This window comes from Carettochelys insculpta, chromosome 1 (genome assembly GCF_033958435.1).
Source record: "Carettochelys insculpta isolate YL-2023 chromosome 1, ASM3395843v1, whole genome shotgun sequence".
In the NCBI taxonomy this organism is placed as follows: domain Eukaryota; kingdom Metazoa; phylum Chordata; order Testudines; family Carettochelyidae; genus Carettochelys; species Carettochelys insculpta.
Window position 1 is genome coordinate 280,848,572 of NC_134137.1, and position 21,194 is coordinate 280,869,765.

Below are 21,194 nucleotides of genomic sequence, written 5' to 3' on the forward strand. Positions count from 1 at the left end.
GGGGACAGAGCCTGGGGCACAGTGAGGGGGTTGAGCATCACCTGGGTCCAGAGGAAGCCAGGGACTATGGATGGCATTATGGGATGGAGGTCACTGCATGCTGGGAACTCAACCCTTAGCTCCCAGAGATCATGGGTGAGTCATTAATATTCACAAAACATTGCAAAAATATTCCAAAAGGGATTTTCCCTGATGGAAGAAGATGACATACTGTGAGGCCTACCTTTGGTGCACAGAACTTTATTTTGACACAAGCACTCCTGGTGAATCTGTGCAGCACCAGCATAAGCAGTTAAGCATGTACATGCCTAACCAATATACAAACTTTGGTGGCTGTTCACTGACATGAATTGTATTGAGCAAAACGCACAGTGTAGACTTGGCCTCCATCCTGAACTGCCCTGTCCACAGTGATCTGATTTAAACTGATCTACAGAACCCCCTATTTTCCAGTCCTGAACCTACTCTGGGCAAAGACAGCTAATTATACAACATTGTTGTCTACTGGCAATTAGGACAATTTCTTGTAACTTAGCTCACCCACCAGTAAAGAATTTCAACCTAAAATAGAATTTCAGCTTAGGTTTCCTAGTTAACTTTCTTGTGCACTGTTTTCTCAAAATGCCATTCAGAAGCAGGATTCATCTGGAACTCAGCAACCAACTATGATGCTATCATGTTTCAGTAGTATGAGTTATGCCACACATTAATCCTTCACTCAACAGAGCTCCAATCCCACAAAAGTGTTTACCTGTCATATATCTTGGCAATACGTAACTCCCCCCTTCCCTTCCGCAAACTAATTCTTGTGGTAGAAGCATGAGCAAGGATGTGGCCGCCAATGGGCTTCTTTGGGTCTGCCTGAAAACTAAATTAACAAAAAATAATTAAGTTTCTTTTGGTGAATTCCATAAGCTAACAAACGTAATAAGCCATCATACAAGGCTTGATGGTCTCAGATGACTGGATGTGTAACAAGATTTAGCTACAGGCTTGTCTACACTTAAAACAGTGAAGGGATACAGATGCACTGCTGCAGTTGCTCCACTGTAGTGCTTTCGTGAAGACACTTCCAATGCCAACAGAAGGGATTCTCCCATTGGCATAGGTACTTCACTTCCCAGAGAAGTGGTAATTAGGCTGATAGGAGAATTCTCACATCAGTTTAGCACTGTCTACACCAAAATTAGGTCAATTTAACTGCACCACTCAGGGACCTGAATTTTTCACAACCTTGGATAATGTAATTGCATCAACTTAATTTCCAAGTGTGGACCTGGCTTACATTTTTGATACATGTATGTGCTTAGGTGTGATTTTCAAAAGTGCTCAGTATTGGCCAAATGCTGCTCATATGGATTTTAACAGGAACAAAGTTGGGGCAATACTGAGTGTTTCCAGAGATCCCACCCCTAATATTTGCACCTAAACTGGTTCCACAACAATTCTGCTCAAAATGTGCAATGTTTTTTATGATACGTTTTCTAAGTTCAATGATTGGTGAAGGTGCCATTATAACAGACAGGTCATGGATAGTGAAAGAAAAAGAATGTAAAGACTCAAAGAAACACCTAGGGTTACGTCTATTCTTACCTGCGGATCAACACTCCAGAGGATGATTTAGTGCATCTAAGATGGATGTGCTAAATGGAACATTGAGGGCCTCTTATTGACTCTGGTACTCCTTGCAGTTGGGAGAAGTAAGGGACGTCAACAGGAGCATTTCTCCTGTCAACCTCCTGCTGTGGGGATGACGCTAAAATTCAAATCAAGGTCTGTCAACTCCAGCTATGCAATTTACATAGCTGGAGTTGATTATCTTAATTTGAACTTATTACCTAGTGTAGATTAGAATATCTTCTAATATTAATAACATTAATAACAGAAATAATAATAGAATATCTTCTAATAGTGTAGAATATCTTAATTTGAACTTATCACCTAGTGTAGACCTGCCCTAAGTGTCATTTGTGAATGATTTGGTGCCCCTTTTTGAACCGAGTGGCTAATCAAAGTTCAAGCCCTGGGGATGTTTCAGCTGGAAGCAGAAATTGCTGGCATCTGGTATTTTCTTTGAGGAAATCTTATTTACTGATAAGAATGTACAAATTCCTGCTTCTTGAAATGCTAGACAAACCAAGAACAAATGGAGCACTTCCTTAGCTTACAGCCACAAGCCTCCTTAGCCAACACTAAACCTAAAAGCTGTCTCTACCTTATTTTTCCAGGTTACTATACAATACAGGCTTACAAGCTACTGCTCCATTTTCTTGCTTTTTGCCTTTGCCTCTCTCTTGGTTCTTCTATGTTTTCAGGTTTTGAATGTTCTGCCTTCCCTCACATAACTGCCTGACTTCAATATCTACAAGACAATATGAACATTAGATATTCACTCAAACATCACATATCCACCCAAAAACATTTACCAAACTAATCCATTACATCCTCACTCATAATAATTTTACGTGAAACAATACTTTGTCCAAACCATGGCACAGCTATGGTTATTAGGATACAGCAACCTTTTCACAGAAGAATTTCTGGAAAAATGTGCTACAAAATTAATGACACTGGAGATACATTCCCGATAGTTTCATCCTCTGAACAGACCATTTAAAATCCCTCACAGAACTTTAACAACTTAAACCTATATATTCAGGTTTCTGTGGATTACTCCTCACTAGCATCAACATGCTGGACATCATAATCAGCTTTAACAATGGATCCTTACAGATGCTGTGTACAAGAAAGCCATGGATCATCATACGTATCTTTGTATATTCTGAAACATATCAAGAAATCTTTTATCTACAGCCAGGCACTCTGATACCATAGAATATTCACTTAATATCTGTGGATATCTGCAGCTGCAGATGTCAATACATGTATATGCAACCCACTTTTGCAGATACCGCAGGGCTTTACCCATGCTCACTCAGGTTCTGTCTACACTACATAGCTTTTAGCAACAGGGCCAACAAAATACTGCCAAAATACTTGTTATTTGGGGTTTTTTTAAAGCACCTGAGAATGACAACTATCAGAGGGGTAGCTGCATTAGTCTGTATCCACAAAATCAACAAGAAGTCCTGTGGCAATAAACTAACAGATTTATTGCAGCATAAGCTTTCGTGGGCAAAAACCTGGAATGGGTCTTTGCCCACGAAAGCTTACAGTCTCTGATCCTACTGAGAGAGACTGAAAACTACGAGATCTCTACCACATATTCATAAACCTGAATTACCCACCAGGAGAAATAAAAAAACAAAGTGACACGGCCAGATGAGTACCCAGAGACCAGCGACTCCAAGATAGGCCCAAAAAAGCCAAGAACAGAACACCACTGGTCATTACCTACAGCCCCCAACTCAAACCACTGCAACGCATTATTAAAGACCTACACCCTATCCTTAATTAGGATGCCACACTCCAGAAGGCCCTAGGTGACAGGCCTGTTCTCTCCTACAACCTCCCAACTTTATGAGGATTCTCACCAACAGCCACAGTCTATACCACAGGAATACCAGTCCTGGAACTTTTCCATGCAACAAAGTCCTTTGTCAACTTTGTCCACAACTCTATTCTGGCAATACCATCACTGGACCTAACCAGGTTAGTCACAGAATCACAGGCACATTCTCATGTTCCTCAACTAACATCATATATGCCATCATGTGCCAACAATGTCCACATGCTTTGTACATTGGACAGACTTCAAACTCTCTTAGACAAAGAATTAATGGGCATAAAACAGATGTAAAAATGCTCCTGATTCACAAACCCGTCAGCCAGCGCTTTAATGGAGTGGACCATTCTGTTAATGACCTGAAAGTCTGTGTTTTACTGAAAAGGAATTTTCACAGCTGTTTGAAAAGAGAGGCTGCTGAACTCTTTTATATTCAAATTCGACACATTAACACGTGGTTTAAACTGGGATGACAATTTCCTAGCTCATTATAGGGGCTCTTTTACATACTTTGCATACTTTGCATACCCTAATTCTTGACTCCCCCCACCCTATTCTGCCCCTCTGCTCTCTGATTTGCTCACCTTGATAGTATTTTTCTGATTTGTCAACCTTGATTACTGTGTTTGGTTCTCTGTGCCTTAAATATTGAGTCTGTTCTGGTATGACTATGGCCTGAAGAAGTGGGTCTGTCCCACAAAAGCTCATCACCCAATAAATTATTTTGTTAGTCTTTAAAGTGCTACTGGACTGCCTTTTTGTTCCAATAAATCTGTCAGTCTATAAGGTGCCACAGGATTTCTTGCTATTTTTGTGAATGACAAAAGTTTTGCCATTCAATTGGCAGCGTAAACAAAGCTATGTTCTACAGCCACCTTTTGTCTTAGATGAGAAGCTTCTGAGTAACTCACCTAACAGTATGTTGCTCTGAAGAAGTGGGTCTATCTCACGAAAGCTCACCTCATGAATTATTTTGTTAGTCTTTAAAGTGCTACTGGACTGCTTTTTTGTTTTGATAGTTAATAGACTAACACGGTTCCCTCTCTGTTACTTGTTAACTGAAGGGTGTGTTCACATCCAGCCTTCAAGTGGCTCACCAGCCATGTATCCAGTGTCTCTCACTAAGTCTAAACACCACCACTTACATTGGCAAAACATTATGTTGCTCAGAGATGTGAAAAAATGCAACACTGAGTGACATAAACTGTAGAATGCGTAGTCTTCTGTAGCCTCACCTGCCAACATTCCTACTCCTGCTTATTGAGGTCATCTTATTACATGAAGAGGAAAGCTCTCTCCCATTGGCACACAGCAGCTACACGAATGAGCTTACAGCAGCATAGCAGCATTGGTACAGTTGGGCCACTGTAAGCCTGCTAGTGTAGACATTGGCCTCAGCAAAGCACAGCCCAGCACTAAGCCTGTGTAAAGATGTAGGGTGCATGCTTGCCATTTCCAACAAAACTCTATTTCCTGTAGCTGCTAAGTGTTTATGCAAGAGGAAGAGTTTAGAAGAAAAAAGAAGAGCAAGTGGCTTACGTCATAGTTGCTCCTGGATCCGCAGTCATCTGATTGGTCACAAACACAGCAACATTATATTCTTCAACAAAGAACAATATAAAGAACTAAAGAAAGGGGAAGATATCAAACTGGAATTCATGCCTATTATCCAACCAGTGGCATAAAAGAGACAGTATCTGACTGACAGGTACAGTATCCACACCACAAAGAAAAGAACACTCCTGCTTATCTTTCTGATGGTCTAGATTAATTAGAAATGGGATTTTTACAAGTGACCAGAGCTGGCTTCATTGTTCTTCCATTTCATTCGTTGGAAGCAGAAAAAACCAATCCTAGAAGCTTTAAATTTTTTTTTTAAATGTATTGTATGGAAAGCCCCTCTACCACTCCTTTCATCACTTGTCATGAAACATTCCCAAAATGGGAGAAAATGTAACTTCCTACTCACCCAGTAATAATGACAACATTCCAACATTGCTAGCAGACTGTGTCAACAGACAAGTTACTTTACCCGTTGAACCTCTGTTTTTCCTTTCATAATTTGTCTTTCTAGTCTATTTAGATTAATTATTCAAAGAAGGAATTGTCTTACTATTTGTTTGAACAGTGCTGCAATTCCCTAAATGGGGCCTTCTATATGTAAGGAATGTGCCAGCAGGAGCTCAATACTGCTGAAGGAGTTGGGGAATGTGTTCTGCAGAGATCATTTGCATGAAAATATAAAGGTGAGCTGAAGGAGTTGGGGAATGTGTCCTAAAGAGATCACAGAATCACAGGGCTGGAAGGGACCTCAGGAAGTCATCTAGTCCTGCCCCCTGCTTCAAGCAGGATCAACCCCCACCAAGTCATCCCAGCCAGGACATTGTCAAGCCGGGACTTAAAAGCCTCGAGGGATGGAGAACCCACCACCTCTCTACGCAACACATTCCAGTGCTTCACCACCCTCCTGGTGAAGTAGCTTTTCCTAATATCTAACCTACACCTCTCCCTCTTCAACTTCAGACCATTACTCCTTGTTCTGCCATCTGACAACACTGAGAACAGTTTCTCACCATCCTCTTTAGAGCTCCCCTTCAGGAAGTTGAAGGCTGCTATTAAATCATCCCTAAGTCTTCTCTTCTGTAAATTAAACAAGCCCAAATCCCACAGCCTATCCTCACAGGTCTTGTGCTCCAGACCCTTAATCATTTTTGTTTCCCTCTGCTGAACCTGCTCCAGCAAATCCACATCCTTTTTATACTGGGCGGCCCAAAACTGGACACAATACTCCAGATGTGGCCTCACCAGTGCTGAATAGAGGGGAATAACTACTTCTCTAGATATGCTCGAAATGCTCCTCCTAATGCACCCTAGTATGCCATTAGCCTTCTTGGATTCAAAGGCACACTGTTTACTCATATGCAGCCTTTTATCCACCATAACCCCTAGGTCCCTTTCCATCGTACTGCTGCTGAGCCAGTCAGTCCCCAGCCTATAAAAACGCTTGGGATTCTTCCGCCTCAGGTGTGGGACTTTACACTTCTCCTTGTTGAACCACACCAGATTTCTTTTGGCCCAGTCCTCCAATTTATCCAGGTCACTCTGGATTCTCTCTCTACCCTCCAACATATCTACCTCTCTCCCTAGTTTTGTGTCATCCCCAAACTTGCTGAGGTGCAATCCAGTCTCTCATCCAGGTCATTAATAAAGATGTTGAATAACACCGGCCCCAGAACTCAGCCTTGCAGTACTCCACTTGAAACCGACTGCCATCCAGATATTGAGCCACTGACCACTACCGGTTGGGCCCAACCATCAAGCCAGCTTTCTATCCATCTTATAATCCAAGGATCTAATCCATATTTCCTTAATTTATGGACAAGAATGTTGTGGGAAACTGTATCAAAAGCTTTGCTGAAGTCAAGGTACATCACATCCACTGACTTCCCTATGTCCACAGAGCTTGTTATCTCGTCACAGAAGCTAATCAGATTGGTCAGACAGGACTTGCCCCTTGTGAATCCATGTTGATTGTTCCCTCCTCCTTCCCCTCTTACCTCAGGGCTTGTGTCACCTTTTCCCGACGAACCTAGTTTAAAGCCCTCCTCACTAGCTTTGCAAGCCTGCCCGCAACCATGCATTTACCTATGTGATTTTATGACCCCTACGTGGACCCCTTCCTTCCACAGGGAGGATAGACGAGAACACCACTTGTGCACTGTATTCCTTGATCTTCCTTCCTAGGGTTATGTAATCCTCCATGATCTCTTCAAAGTTGCTCTTAGCTGTGTCATTGGTTCCTACATGGAGAAGTAGGAAGGGGTAATAGACTACAGGTTTAACAATTTCTGGCAGGGACTCTGTAATATCCTGGATTCTAGCTCCAGGCAAGCAGCAAACTTGCCAGGATTCTAGGTCTGGATGGCAGATGGATGACTCCATCCCTCCTAGGAGGGAGTCCCCGACCACCACCACCTGTCTTTTTCTCTGAGGGGTGGTGGTCATAGAGCTCCCATCCCTAGGACTGCACCTCCCATGCCTTAGAAACCATGGGGACTCTTTCAGATACAATCCCTGTGAGGTATGAGCTGCAATTATCTCTGCCGTATCATCTGTGGAGAGAGGCTGAAAGCGGTTACTTAACTCCACTGCAATTGGAGAGACCTGAACTGGTTTTCTCCTCCTGGAGGTAGCATGCTTCCAGTTCTCCTCCTTGTTTTGGGCAACCTGTTGTTCCTGCAGTATTATCTGTTGCCTTCTATCCAGAAAGTCTTCACCCTCTCTGATGGACCTGAGAGTTGATATTTGCGCCTCAAGTCCTTTAACCTTCTCTTTTAAAATGGCTACCAGCTTGCACTTGGTACATAGAAAATCCTTTCTATCATTTAGGAGGAAGATAAACATGGCACATGACATTCAGGTCACAACAACAGACCTCTCACCAGCCATGTCACTGTCCATTTTTTCCCTTTGCAGAGATCCCTTATTTGTTTCTAGTGCCGCCTTGAAAGGCACAAGAGAAACACCGTATAAGAAAGGGAAAACAGGTATGGGGCTCCTCCCAACGACTAACTCCCTGTTTGCTGCTCCTGTTCGCTGCTCACAGGGTTCGCTGGGGCTGCCTTCTTATAGAGCTGCTAGCTGGTTAGGCCTGGCTCAAAGCCTTTGCCTCCAATCTAATCAGCCCTTGAAGGTCCATCTGGAAGGAAGCTCTCTCAATTCACACCTTGCTAACTTGCCAAACTGCCAAACACACTTTCCAACTGCCCCTTTCTGCAAAACAGATGCTCAGGCACACAGGCATTTGCATGAAAATACAAAGTTGTGCCTATGTAATGCCTTGTAAACAAAGCCTGCCAGCAGCAGGCAAAGCAAGGAGGTTTTGTCTATTGTAAACAACATGTTATTGTAAAGTCACAATTTATGCTACAACTCAGTGTAAGAAGTGTGGTGTCTCAGCAATGCTTGAAGTTTTGTGGGGGGTACAGGGCAGTCATTATTACTGGGTAAGATATCAGAACCAAAAGGCAGTCCAGCAGCACTTTAAAGATTCTTGACCCCCTCGCCCCTACTTCTCTACACTCTGATTTGCTCACCTTGATCATTATTTTCTGATTTGTCCTCCTTGATTACTGTTTTTGGTTCTCTGTGCCTTAAACATTGAGTCTGTTCTGATATGGCTATGGTCTGAAGAAGTAGGTCTGTCCCACAAAAGCTCACCTAATAAATTATTTTGCTAGTCTTTAAAGTGCTACTTGACTGCTTTTTGTTTTGATAGAATACAGACTAGCACGGCTTGCTCTCTGTTACAATTTATTAGATGGTGAGCTTTCGTGGGATAGATCCACTTCTTCAGACCATAGCCATACCAGAACAGACTCAATATTTAATTAAGACACAGAGAACCAAAAATAGTCATCAAGGTTGACAAGTCAGAAAAAAAGATATGTCAGCCTTGATAACTATTTTTGGTTCTCTGTGTCTTAAACATTGAGTCTGTTCAGGTATGGCTACGGTCTGAAGAAGTGGGTCTGTCCCACGAAAGCTCACCACCTAATACATTATGTTGTTAGTCTTTAAAGTGCTACTGGACTGCTTTTTTGTTTTGAGAGTATATAGACTAACATGGCTATCTCTCTGTTACTGTGTAAGATATGGATTACAAAGGTTCTCCCCCTCTAAGCACTGTGAGTGAAAAAGGAGGAGGCATAGTGGTTGAACCAGCTTTCTGCAAGTCTTTTGGCTATACAACTGCAAGAATGATTTGACTTGTTCTCCCCCCACTGCCCACAGGCAGACCTAAAGATGGGTCTATAGTTGTTCTGTGAGAATCCACCTTGGTGGATACTGAGATGCTGTGGCTAGGCCCAGAGCTGAATGCCACTATGAGCTGAAATCACCGAGAGCTGGAATCACAGGGTTTTGCCTACAACAAAACCCACAAGACAGCAGCGGACAGACAGCACGAAAGGCAGGAGGAGCAGCAGACAGCGCGACCAGAGGGCAGGAGGAGCAGTGGACAGACAGCACAACCGGTGGCCAGCCGGTAGGAGGAGCAGCGGCTGGCTGGATGGCACGACTGGAGGCCGGCCAGTGGGGCAGCTGGCAGGGAGCAAGCGGAATGCTGAAGCAGTGTAAAGAAGGGGCGTTGCCTCAGGTTCATTGAGGGAATGCATCAGTGTGATGTGTCAGGGCCTGCATGGACAGTACCGAGTTGTAAGTGGGGCATTTGAAGTGGGGGTATGAAGAAAGTTTGGGTGTGTGGATTGGCTGTTTACAGTATTGGAATGGTAAGCCTGAGAGGCCAAGGACACTGCTCAATCCAGTTGAGATGGGACAGTTACTTGAGGGTTGGTTATGAACTCTGTGTGTGGTATTTTCCCAAGCTTGTGCCAAATGACTTTTCTGCCTCTTTCATTAAACATTTCTTTTTTAAACGCAGCCTGTGTGTTTGTGAGTGGGGAAGCACTGCCTCTCCGAGGTGCCCAGGGGTGTGTGAATTTCACAGGCTACTGGGTGGTGGCTTGAGCCAGTTCTGCAAGAGATGGATGAAAAGGAACCCCTAGATGTTGAACCTGGCCCTGGTTGCTGCCGACTCCTTCTGGCAGAAGGGTTACATATATGCTAATGAAATACAAATAATTCTGAGAAATCTCAGAATATTGAAGAATCCTGGAGGCTCACTGATCAATTTGAAGTTACGTGATTTCTAACTTAATATCACATTTTTGCTTGGAGGAGGCTGTGCAAGGCAAGAAAAGATTTATTGAGGAATGTCTACCATTAATTGGGGTTACTATGCAGCAATGCTGGCTCCCAGTAACTGCCTTTTCACACTAGTTCCAATACATTTTTCATTTTTCCTGCAAGGTGCCCCCTACCTTCTGAGATTTTCTGGAGCCTTGATAACATCTGAGCAAGTTTCTGTTGTCGCTCAGCCAGCTCCCCACGTCCACTGAAATCTACACGGAAGAGTGCCATTATGGAGTCAATAATCTGCATATTAATGAGACAAAACAAATAAATGTAGGGAAAGAAAAGGAAGGAGGTAGAGAGAGGACTTCATCTTGAAAATGCTGAACTGATGCAAAAGAGTAAAATGACCTAAAGCTTCATACCAATAGCTTGAAGATGCCAGCTTCCTCATGGAATTTGGCTGCTACATAATCAAGCAACTCCATCTGATGTTCACCTAGTGGGTAGTAATTTGAGAATGAAATTAAGACCAGAAGGAGCCAAGGTGTGACGTATCTTTAAGACCAGGTTTACACTAGAAACTTTGCAGATGTAACAATATCAGTTAGGGTTGTAGGATTTTTGGCCATGTTTCTATGCCAGTAAAGAGAAGTTACTCACCTGTGTAGTAACGATGGTTCTTCGAGATGTGTCTCTGTGGGTGCTCCACTGTAGGTGTCGGGCTCGCCCCGGCGCCGCAGCTCGGAAAATTTCCAGCAGTCTCCATGGGGTTGCGCATGCACCGATGCGCGTCGGTCCTTCGCATGCTCACAGTCACGTGCACGATCCGGTCCCCCCCAGTTCCTGATCAACCGCTCCATGGCTGTGTCTACACGTGCCCCAAACTTCGAAATGGCCATGCAAATGGCCATTTCGAAGTTTACTAATGAAGCGCTGAAATGCATATTCAGCGCTTCATCAGCATGCGGGCGGCAGCGGCGCTTCGAAATTGACGAGCCTTGCCGCCGCGCGGCGCGTCCAGACGGGGCTCCTTTTCGAAAGGACGCCACCTTCTTCGAAGTCCCCTTATTCCCAGGAATAATTTCGAAGTTTACTAATGAAGCGCTGAAATGCATATTCAGCGCTTCATCAGCATGCGGGCGGCAGCGGCGCTTCGAAATTGACGAGCCTTGCCGCCGCGCGGCGCGTCCAGACGGGGCTCCTTTTCGAAAGGACGCCACCTTCTTCGAAGTCCCCTTATTCCTGGGAATAAGGGGACTTCGAAGAAGGTGGCGTCCTTTCGAAAAGGAGCCCCGTCTGGACGCGCCGCGCGGCGGCAAGGCTCGTCAATTTCGAAGCGCCGCTGCCGCCCGCATGCTGATGAAGCGCTGAATATGCATTTCAGCGCTTCATTAGTAAACTTCGAAATGGCCATTTGCATGGCCATTTCGAAGTTTGGGGCACGTGTAGACGTAGCCCATATGTCCCTGAAAAATACGAAACAGAGCTCCGAAGTGGGGAGCAATGGGTGGGTAGTGGAGCACCCACGGGGACACATCTCGAAGAACCATCGTTACTACACAGGTGAGTAACTTCTCTTTCTTCTTCGAGTGGTCCCCGTGGGTGCTCCACCGTAGGTGACTACCCACCAGTAACCCTCCCCCAAAAAAGGAGGTGGGTACCCAATTTATGCGCAGCTTGCCCTTGAAAGGACTGCTGTCGACAGGCGTGTATCCTCATCAAACATCCGGTGCATGGCATAGTGCTTGGCAAAAGTGTCGTAGGATGACCAGGTCACCGCTCTGCAGATGTCTCTCAGCGCGATTCCCTTGAAGAAGGCCGTCGACACTGCCGTCGCTCTAGTGGAGTGAGCCCGGGGCGGAACTGGTAGAGGAGTCTTGCGAAGCTCCTAGCACAGTCTTATGCATGACACGATGTGGCTTGAAATCCTTTGTGAAGATAGGCCTTCCCCTTTCAACCTGGGTGCGAGGGACACCAGGAGTCTGTCCGATTTCCGGAAAGGCTTAGTTCTATCTATGTAAAAGGCCAGCGCCCTTCTCACATCTAATAAGTGCAGCCGTGCCTCTTTGCTTGAGTTGTGAGGCTTAGGATAAAACGAGGGTAGTATTATCGGTTCGTTAATGTGGAAGTCTGAAGAGACCTTTGGAATGAAGGCTGGGTGTAATCGCAAGACCACCGCTTCCTTTGAGAACACTGTGCAGGGCGGTGTGGCCATTATTGCTGCAAGCTCACTCACCTGGAGAGCTGACGTAATTGCAAGAAGGAAGGTTGTCTTCATGGTAAGTAACCGAAGGGGAACCGTAGCCAATGGCTCAAAGGGCGGTCCCGACAGCGTGTGGAGGACCAAGTCCAAACTCCAGGAGGGAGGTATCAGTTTCCGAGGGGGATACAGATTTGCCAACCCCTTTAAGAAGCGCGTGACAACAGGATGGGCGAATATGGTTGCTCCCTCCTCTTCGTGTCGAAAGGCTGAAATAGCCGCAAGATGAACCTTTATCAAGGATAGAGAGAGCCCCTTTTGTTTGAGTTCTAGTAGGTAGTCCAGAATTGTGGTTATAGGGGCGTCCAGAGGTGTCAACTGCTTGGAAGAACACCAGGAGGTAAAACGTGTCCACTTGTGCTCATAAGCCCTTCTGGTGGAAGTCCTCCGACACACTCCAGGACCTGCTTCACTCCCTCTGAACGTGTACTCTCTAGGGCGCTGAGCCATGGATTAGCCATGCCTGTAGGTGGAGTCTCTGAGGGTGCGGATGCAGTATTGACCCTCGATCCTGTGTGAGAAGGTCCAGTACTGCTGGTAGGGGAAACGGTTGGCGACGTGCCATGCGTAGAAGCAGTGGGAACCATTGCTGTTGATCCCAGGTTGGAACTATGAGTATCATGCGTGCTCTCTCCCTTTTGGCTTTCTCCAAAACCTTGTGTATGAGTGTTGTGGGAGGGAATGCATAGAGTAGAGGGCCCTTCCATGGGATCATGAAGGCGTCCCCCAAGGATCCCTGTCCCATGCCCGTTCTGGAGCAGTACTGAGGACATTTCTTGTTGTTGTGAGTGGCGAACAAATCAATTTGGGAAAAACCCCATTTGTGAAACACTCGGTGGAGCAGGTTGGAACGGATCTGCCACTCGTGCGTGGGCGCAAAGTGTCTGCTGAGTTGGTCCGCCTTTACGTTGTGGACACCCAGCAAGTATGAAGCTCTTAGGGTTATGTTGTTGGCAATGCACCAGTTCTACAACCGGACAGCCTCTGCACAGAGTGCACGAGATCTGGCCCCTCCTTGTCGGTTTATATAAAACATGGTGGAGGTGTTGTCGGTATTTACCCCAACTACTTTCCCGTGCAGGTAATTCTGAAAATGTCTGCACGCATTGAACACTGCTTTGAGCTCTAGTATGTTTATATGCAGTGTCTTCTCCACGGGGGACCATAAACCTTGAGTGGCTTTGTTGTCCATGTGCGCTCCCCATCCCATATGGGATGCGTCTGTTGTGAGAAAAACGGTAATTTGCGGTTGGCAGAAAGGCACTCCTACTAGCAGGTTCTTGGGGTTTGCCCACCATGCCAGTGACCTTCGCAACTCCGTTGTGGGTGATACCATCCTGTGAATGGTATGGGCTGATGGTTTGTACATGGTCGCCAACCAATGCTGCAAGCCTCGCATGTGCAGTCTGGCGTTTTGTACCACAAACGTGGTGGTCGCCACGTGCCCCAGCAACTGTAGACATGTTAGGATTGGAACAGCGGGTCTGTACGTTATTACTTGTACCAGAGATTCGATGGCGCGAAAAACGGGCATCGGGCAAGTATACCCTTGATGTAACAGAGTCTATTTGGGTTCCTATAAATTCTATATTTCGTATGGGCTCGGTTTTTGACTTAGAGAGGTTGATGATGAGGCCCAGTGAGGCAAATGTGCTTGTGGTGATGCGTATCATCTGTAAGACCTCCGCTTTGGAAGTTCCTTTCAGCAGGCAGTCGTACAAGTATGGAAAAATGAAGACGCCCTGTCTGTGTAGGTACGCTGACATGACCACCAGGGTTTTGGTAAAGACACTGGGTGCCAAAGAGAGACCGAATGGAAGGACTCTGTACTGGAAATGCTCTTTGCCTACTGTGAACCAGAGAAAACGCCTGTGCGCCGGATGAATTGTGATATGGAAATACGCATCCTGTAAGTCGAGGGCTGAAAATCAGTCTCCATCGTCTAGTGCCATGATTATGGAAGCCATTGTAGTCATTTTGAAGTGTTGTTTGCGCAGATACCAGTTGAGAGCCCGTAAATCCAGGATGGGCCTCCAACCTCCTGTCTTCTTCTCTGTCAAGAAGTACTGGGAGTAGAAACCTTTGCCTTGGAATTTTTCCGGTACTCTCTCCGCCGCCCCTATGAACAAGAGGTGGTCCACCTCCTGTTTTAATTTTATGTGGTGAGAGGGATCCCTGAGAAGGGGCCTGGTGGGAGGATTTGGTGGCAGCAATGATTGAAAAGGGATTGTGTACCCCGTGGCTATAATCTCCAGTACCCATTTGTCTGTGGTGATGCTTTGCCATTGAAGGTAGAATGGCTTGAGTCGATGGTGAAACGTGTTGAGATTGGCACTGAGAGACGGTCTTGGTTTTGCAGTCCCCGACATACCCGTCAAACCTGCTGTCTTATGTTTTGTCCGGAGGGGGCGCGGCCCTGCTGTGGTCGACATCTAGGGGCCTTGTACGGTTGTGGCTGTTGTTGGCACCCCGATCATACCCCCGTTGAAAATGAGCGCGCTGTGGTTGATAACTATAACGCCGTTGCTGAGGGTAGAACTTCTTTCTCCTGTATATATACCCAGGGTCCTAAGTGTAGCTCTCGAGTCCTTACTAGAGTGTAGAACTGAGTCAGTTGATTCTGCAAATAATTTCTGCCTGTCAAAAGGAAGATCTGCGATTTTTACTTGCAGATCCTTGGGAACGCCCGATGTCTGGAGGCACGATTCCCTATGCATTACCACTGCGGTGGCTGCGGAACGAGCCGCTGTGTCCGCTACGTCCAAGGAAATCTGGACTCCTGCTCGGGAAGCTGCGTATCCTTCTTGGATGATTGCTTTGAGGACCGGCTTTTTATCCTCCGGGAGGAAGTCCATGAGGGAGGTAAGTTTAGAATAGTTGTCGAAATTGTGGTTCGACAAATGAGCAGCGTAGTTCGCCATCCGTAGCAGTAAGGTAGATGATGAATAAACCTTTCTGCCGAGGAGGTCTAATTTCTTTATATCCTTGTCTGATCCCCTGGATTTATACTGGGACTTTTTGGCTCTGTGTTGCGAGGATTCAACCACGAGTGAATTAGGCTGTGGGTGACTGAACAGAAATTCCATGCCCTTGGCAGGGACAAAGTACTTCTTATCCGCCCTCTTGTTAGTAGGAGGGATGGAGGCTGGAATCTGCCATATGTTAGTGGCTGACTCCATAATTGCATCATCCAGTGGTATGGCTATCTTAGATGAAGCTGGAGGTCTGAGGTTTTTGAAGAGCTTATGGTGTTTCTCCTGTACCTCCGCCAGTTGAATGTCTTGTGATTGAGCCACCCTTTTGAACAGTTCTTGAAATTGCTTTAGGTCATCTGGGGAAGAGATATCTCCAGGAAAAACAGCTTCATCTGGGGAGGATGAGGAGGCATCGCTGAGATACATCTCCTCCAAGTCCTCGGGCTCCTGACTATGTTCATATGGTTGCACTTTTGAGGTTTCCAGATGCGGTTCCAGATCCTTTGAACCAGTCTCTGACTGGGAAACTTGTGGTGTTTCCCCAGGTTGAGGTTGTGTGCTGTGATGTTGACGAGGTGTTGACGGGGATCTACGCCGAGACCCAGAACTCCTGTGTCGATGTCCCGTATAGTAATGACGGCCATAGCAACAAGGGCAAGGTCCCGGTGATGGGGACCTAGACCATGACCTGAAAGCATAGGGATGATGTGAAGAATGACATGACCATCAAGATGACACTGACATAGGCGGAGATCCCCTGCGATAGTATTCATAGGGATCCCTGCTTGAAGTTGGTGAAAAATGTCCAAGTCCAGGAGATGGCGGTTGAAGAAATGGGGATGGAAACCTGCGGCAGGCTGATGGAGTTGCTGCCCGCTGAATCTCTGGGGGAGAGCGAGGTGATAATGGCAGAGCAATGACCTCAAGGGAGGGGCTGCATGCCAGGTCTTTGCTTTGGCTTTCCCCCGCTCGGGCGCCGCAGGTGTTTTGATCGGTGCCGGGGGGCTCAGCACCGTAGTCGGTGCCGTGCTGGGTTCCATTGCCCCCGGTGCTGCACTCGGTGCCGTTGTCCTTGGTGCCGCTTGGGAAGTCTCATCTGGCATCGTTGGGCTCCGTGCCGGCTGTTCTCGCTCCGGTGCCGTCGGAGCCGTAAGGCTCGGTGCCGCAGCAGCCAGTGCTGACCTTTGTGGTGCCTGCACAGTCCTCGGTGCCGCCTCCTTAAGAGCCGGAGGCCCCTGCACGGACACATGCGCCACGGCCTTCCCAGCAGAAGAGGCCAGTGGGCCCGGGCCCCGTGTTCCACTCGTCCCGCTCATAGAGGTAACTGGCAGGGATCGAGCTGGTGAAGTCTTTTCTTCTTCTGCACAGAGGAGGTCAGAGAGGCCGCCTTCCTCTTGTGCAAACCTGAAGAGCCCTCCTTATGGGGTTTTCCCGACGTCGCAGGTTGAAGGGCCTTATCAAAAAGGAACATCTTGAGTCTCATCTCTCTGTCCTTTCGAGCTCTAGTTGTCAGCTTAGAGCAATGAGGGCACTTCTGGGGGACATGGGCTTCCCCGAGGCACCGAATGCATTTACTGTGCCAGTCTGAGGCAAGCATGGCCCCCCGGCACGATTCACACTTTTTAAAACCCAGTGAGGACATTGTTTAGCTTTAAGTCTTTAGATTCTTAAGTGCTAACAGGGCACTTAGCAGTCAATTAAAGCGGCAATCAGTAACCTCTAACAGTTAAATAAACAACTTTGAAGGCTTTCAAATAGCGGGCCTGCCCGAAGGCGGCTGCCTCGGTCCTTTTTCTCACTCTCTTTTCTTTTAAAAACTATGTACACGGTAACACGAACTTACTATAACAACTAAATAACAATTAACTATAGCTATAACTATTACCAACAAGTAAAACAGAGTTTATCTTTCTCAGGCGTTGGAGCCAGAGAGGATTCCGTCTGCAGCCGTTGGCGGTTGAGAAGGAACTGGCGGGGACCGGATTGCGCACGTGACCGTAAGCGCGCGAAGGACCGACGTGCATCGGCGCATGTGCAACCCGACGGAGACTGCTGGAAATTTTCCGAGCTGCGGCACCAGGGCGAGCCTGACACCTATGGTGGAGCACCCATGGGGACCACTCGAAGAAGAATAACCCTAATGTGGATGCAGTTATACCACCATTCTTTCATTCACAGAACCAGTATAAGCTACACTGGCAGAAACAGGTTATAGTATAGTATAGAATAGTGGTTCCCCACCTTTTCAGGAACATGGCACACTTCAATGACACAAACAATTCCATGGCAAACCCATTTTTTCCCTTTTGTGAAAGCCCCCCATGACAGAAGTAATGGTTACTTGATTACTTGTGGGGGAGGAGGCTGCTCCAGACAGCAGGTTCCCCTCCCTGCCAGCCCCTTTGACCTGCCGTGGTTGGTCAATTTTCCCTCCCCTCCACTCTTTGCAGAGCCACAGGAGTGGGAGGGGGAACTGACCCTGTGCCACAGAGGGCTACCTGAGTCCCAGCTGGTGTGTCATCAATTTCCCTACCACAGCCACTTTGCAAAGCCTCTGAGTGGGGAAATTGAACAATCTTGTGCCAGCTGGGAATCAGGCAGCCTTGCTGCTTGAGCCTGCAGTCTGCTCGGGGTTGGTTAATTTCCCCTCCCCTCAGCTCTTTGCAGAGTGGGAGGTGTATTGAGGGGAACTGACAACCCAGTGCCAGCTGGGGACTCAAATAGCAAGGCTGCGTGATTCCCAGTGGGTGCCAGGTTGGTCAGTTTCCCTTCACAAAGGCTTTGCAAAGCAGCTGTGGAAGGGAAATTGATGACCCCACACCAGCTGGTACGAAGGCAGCCTTGATGCTTGAGCCCCCAGCTGGCACAGGGTCATCTAAACGTGCCCTGAAATTTCATCAATTTTGCCCCTCTCTGCTTGGCTCTGCTAAGAGCTGGTGGGAGGGTCAAGGTCTCATAGTGAAGCTGTGGCCTAACTCTGAAGATGCAGGCAAAGGACAATAACTACCAGTTTTCACTCTTGAAGCATTAAGTTTCTAGTGTTTATGATTTAAATAATACAAAACAATTTGAAAAAAAAGCAGAGTAGTTGAAAGGCATGAATCGCTTCATTCATATGGAATTAACTATTAACATTAAGATGATAGTTGAAATATAAAAATTATTTACTATTTCACTATTAACAATTTTCTAGCAATTCTTACAAATGTGTTTACCTCCCCAATCTACAACTACCCCTCATGCCTCCACTGGTTCCAACTGCTTCCTGTCCAGCTACCAAAATCTTCATATTCCCCAAGACAATTTTTACTATGCATCAAGATACCATTTTGCAGAACAGTATAAATGAAGGAATAATGTGAAATGAATTTAATTGAAAATTCATTAATGCAAGGAACATCATACCAATTGCATTATTCCTTTTTGTATTTAACTCAATAAAAACTTCCATTTAAAAATTTACATGAAGTTGCCACAGAGTTTTGAGCCTGCTGCACTGCATTACTACAGGATACAGAGGCGTTGCCACAGAGCATCTGGGACTGTGACTGTGCCTGTGAGGTTCCATTAACAAAGCAACAAACTTTCTCAACATTGTTTATACTATCAGCCTACATTCATATACTCACAATTGGTTTCCACCAAACATACCCACATGGCTTCAAAGAAAGCAAATTAGACACGATGGCCATACACAAATATTACAGGAAATGGAGTTCACTTAGGGTTTGTCTACACAGGGGTGTTAAATCAGACTGCTTTGATGTGAGTTATACAATGTGCAATATGCAAGCTGCACTAACAGCACTCGCACAGTGCCTGGGCTGGGACCTCTTTTAATTTTCATGGCATGTACATGGCAGCAGCTCTCTCAGAGCATACTTTGTTGAGCAGTGTGCATTCTGGGATGCTTCTCAGTGTGCACTGGAGGAGTCATGGCGACACCCTTGTAGGTTCAAATTTTAAAATAGTCCCATGTTTCCATTGTCACTGTCCCATGTTTCTTTTCTGGGAATGTTAGTGCTATTTTCCGTTTGCTGTTGGCCAGCAGAGACCCAGACTATGTTCTGTGCTGGCAACTGGGAACATGCAGAGGCTGTTTGTGCTGTATTTCAGCTCTTGAATCATCTGACATGACAGTAGCAGCAGTTCCTCCAGCAGCAGCAGTAGGACCTTTGGTGGCAGCTAAGGAAGAAGAGGGTGACACCAGGCAGCATTGTGGATCAGCTTCACAACAAGCAGCCTTATTTCTGGGCTCAGAAAACCAGTGTCCAATTAACTGGTGGAAAAGGATAGTTTGGCAGACCTGGGATGACCTGCACTGGTAAGAGAATTTTAGGATGAAGTAGGTAACGTTTTAAAAAAATATGTGAAGTAGTTCTTGAGTTGCTGCAGCAGCATCTCAACATGCTGGACCCCATACTTGCTACTGCCACTTTGAAGCTGGCCACCCCCAAATGTTACCATCTATAGCCAAACAATTTGATGTAGAGAGCTCTACTATTGGGGCCATTGTCATGTGGGTATGTGATGCCCTGAATAAAGTACTGTTGCACCAGGGTACAAAGTTAGGCAATACTCAAAAGATTATTGATGACTTTGCTTATGTGTCAAGTATCGGAGGGGTAGCCGTGTTAGTCTGGATCTGTAACAGCAACAAAGGGTCCTGTGGCACCTTATAGACTAACAGAAAAGTTTTGAGCATGAGCTTTCGTGAGCACAGACTCACTTCATCAAATGCTTATATGGAGTGCCCACACTGCACTGGGGCAATTGACGAGTTCCATGTGCCTGTTATTTGTGTTTGCCCCAACCCACTCCTGGGATCAGAATTTATAAATAAAAAGAGAGATTTCTCCACAGCGTTCCAAGGGGAATCCTGGAGGCAGATTTACAAAAATAAATTGGAAGGGTCCACAGTGATAGGATCTTTTGGAATTCAGCTCTGTCTATATTCATGAATAAAGGACTGTTTGTCCCCAGGGTCACTATGCACATGAACAGTATGAAGACTACTCTGGTTATCCTGGGAGACTTGGTTCATCCTCTGACACCAAGATTAATGAAGCCATTCACAGCTCCTTCGGACAGGAGGAAACTGCTTATTACCTCAGTAGCTGCAGAGTGGCAGTAGAACATGTGGTTGACCATTTGGAAGGACTGTGATATTGTTTGTGGGGTACATCGGGGCTGCAAAAAGAAGATAACTCCATGTTGTATTTGCACAACTGTGAGCATAAGGGAGAAAGCCTTAAGGATGAGTGGCTGGCTAAGATGCAGGTACTTGCTCAGCTGTATTAGCAGACAACTAGGAATGTAATCTCTGTCAGATATATGCATAATATCAGGGCAGCATATGAAATATGTACCAAGAGCCATCATAGTCACTCTCTATCATCATTACTGAAAAACGTATGTATAGGTAATGTTTAAGAAATTATGCATGTATACTGAAAGTTACGTTCCTAAGGTACTGGAGTTAAGGCCAGTCACCAAGATGTGACATACTCAGATGTACTCCTTTGCAGAAGGAAGTAAAAGATGCTTATCTCCCTGTCTGGTCACATGTGTACTGTGTACTGTCTGCACCAAATTGGAGGTCTACATGCATATGGAGCCCAAGTGCCAGTTGAAATGGTGAAATCTACAAGAGACAAAATCTACAGACAGAGCAGAGGGGTGTCCTGTATATGAATGAAGACAGAAGGATGGAAATTGTGTATTTTGGGAGGCAAAAGAACATACTTGGCCAACTAGGTGACAAGCACGTCTGTCTCAAGGAAGGAAGATTACAACC

General features: G+C 46.0%; 1 protein-coding gene across 1 annotated transcript in view; it reads right to left on the reverse strand.

Moving 5' to 3' along the window:
- The window catches only part of DMC1 (DNA meiotic recombinase 1), a 77,519-nt gene that overhangs the window by 17,418 nt on the left and 38,907 nt on the right, over window positions 1-21,194 (reverse strand). The window contains exons 10-13 of the mRNA XM_075009089.1: window positions 10,585-10,658; window positions 10,348-10,462; window positions 5,006-5,066; window positions 752-868 (exon numbers count right to left, since the gene is read on the reverse strand). Coding sequence (XP_074865190.1) covers window positions 752-868; window positions 5,006-5,066; window positions 10,348-10,462; window positions 10,585-10,658 — 367 coding nt within the window. The remainder of the gene's footprint in view (window positions 1-751; window positions 869-5,005; window positions 5,067-10,347; window positions 10,463-10,584; window positions 10,659-21,194) is intronic.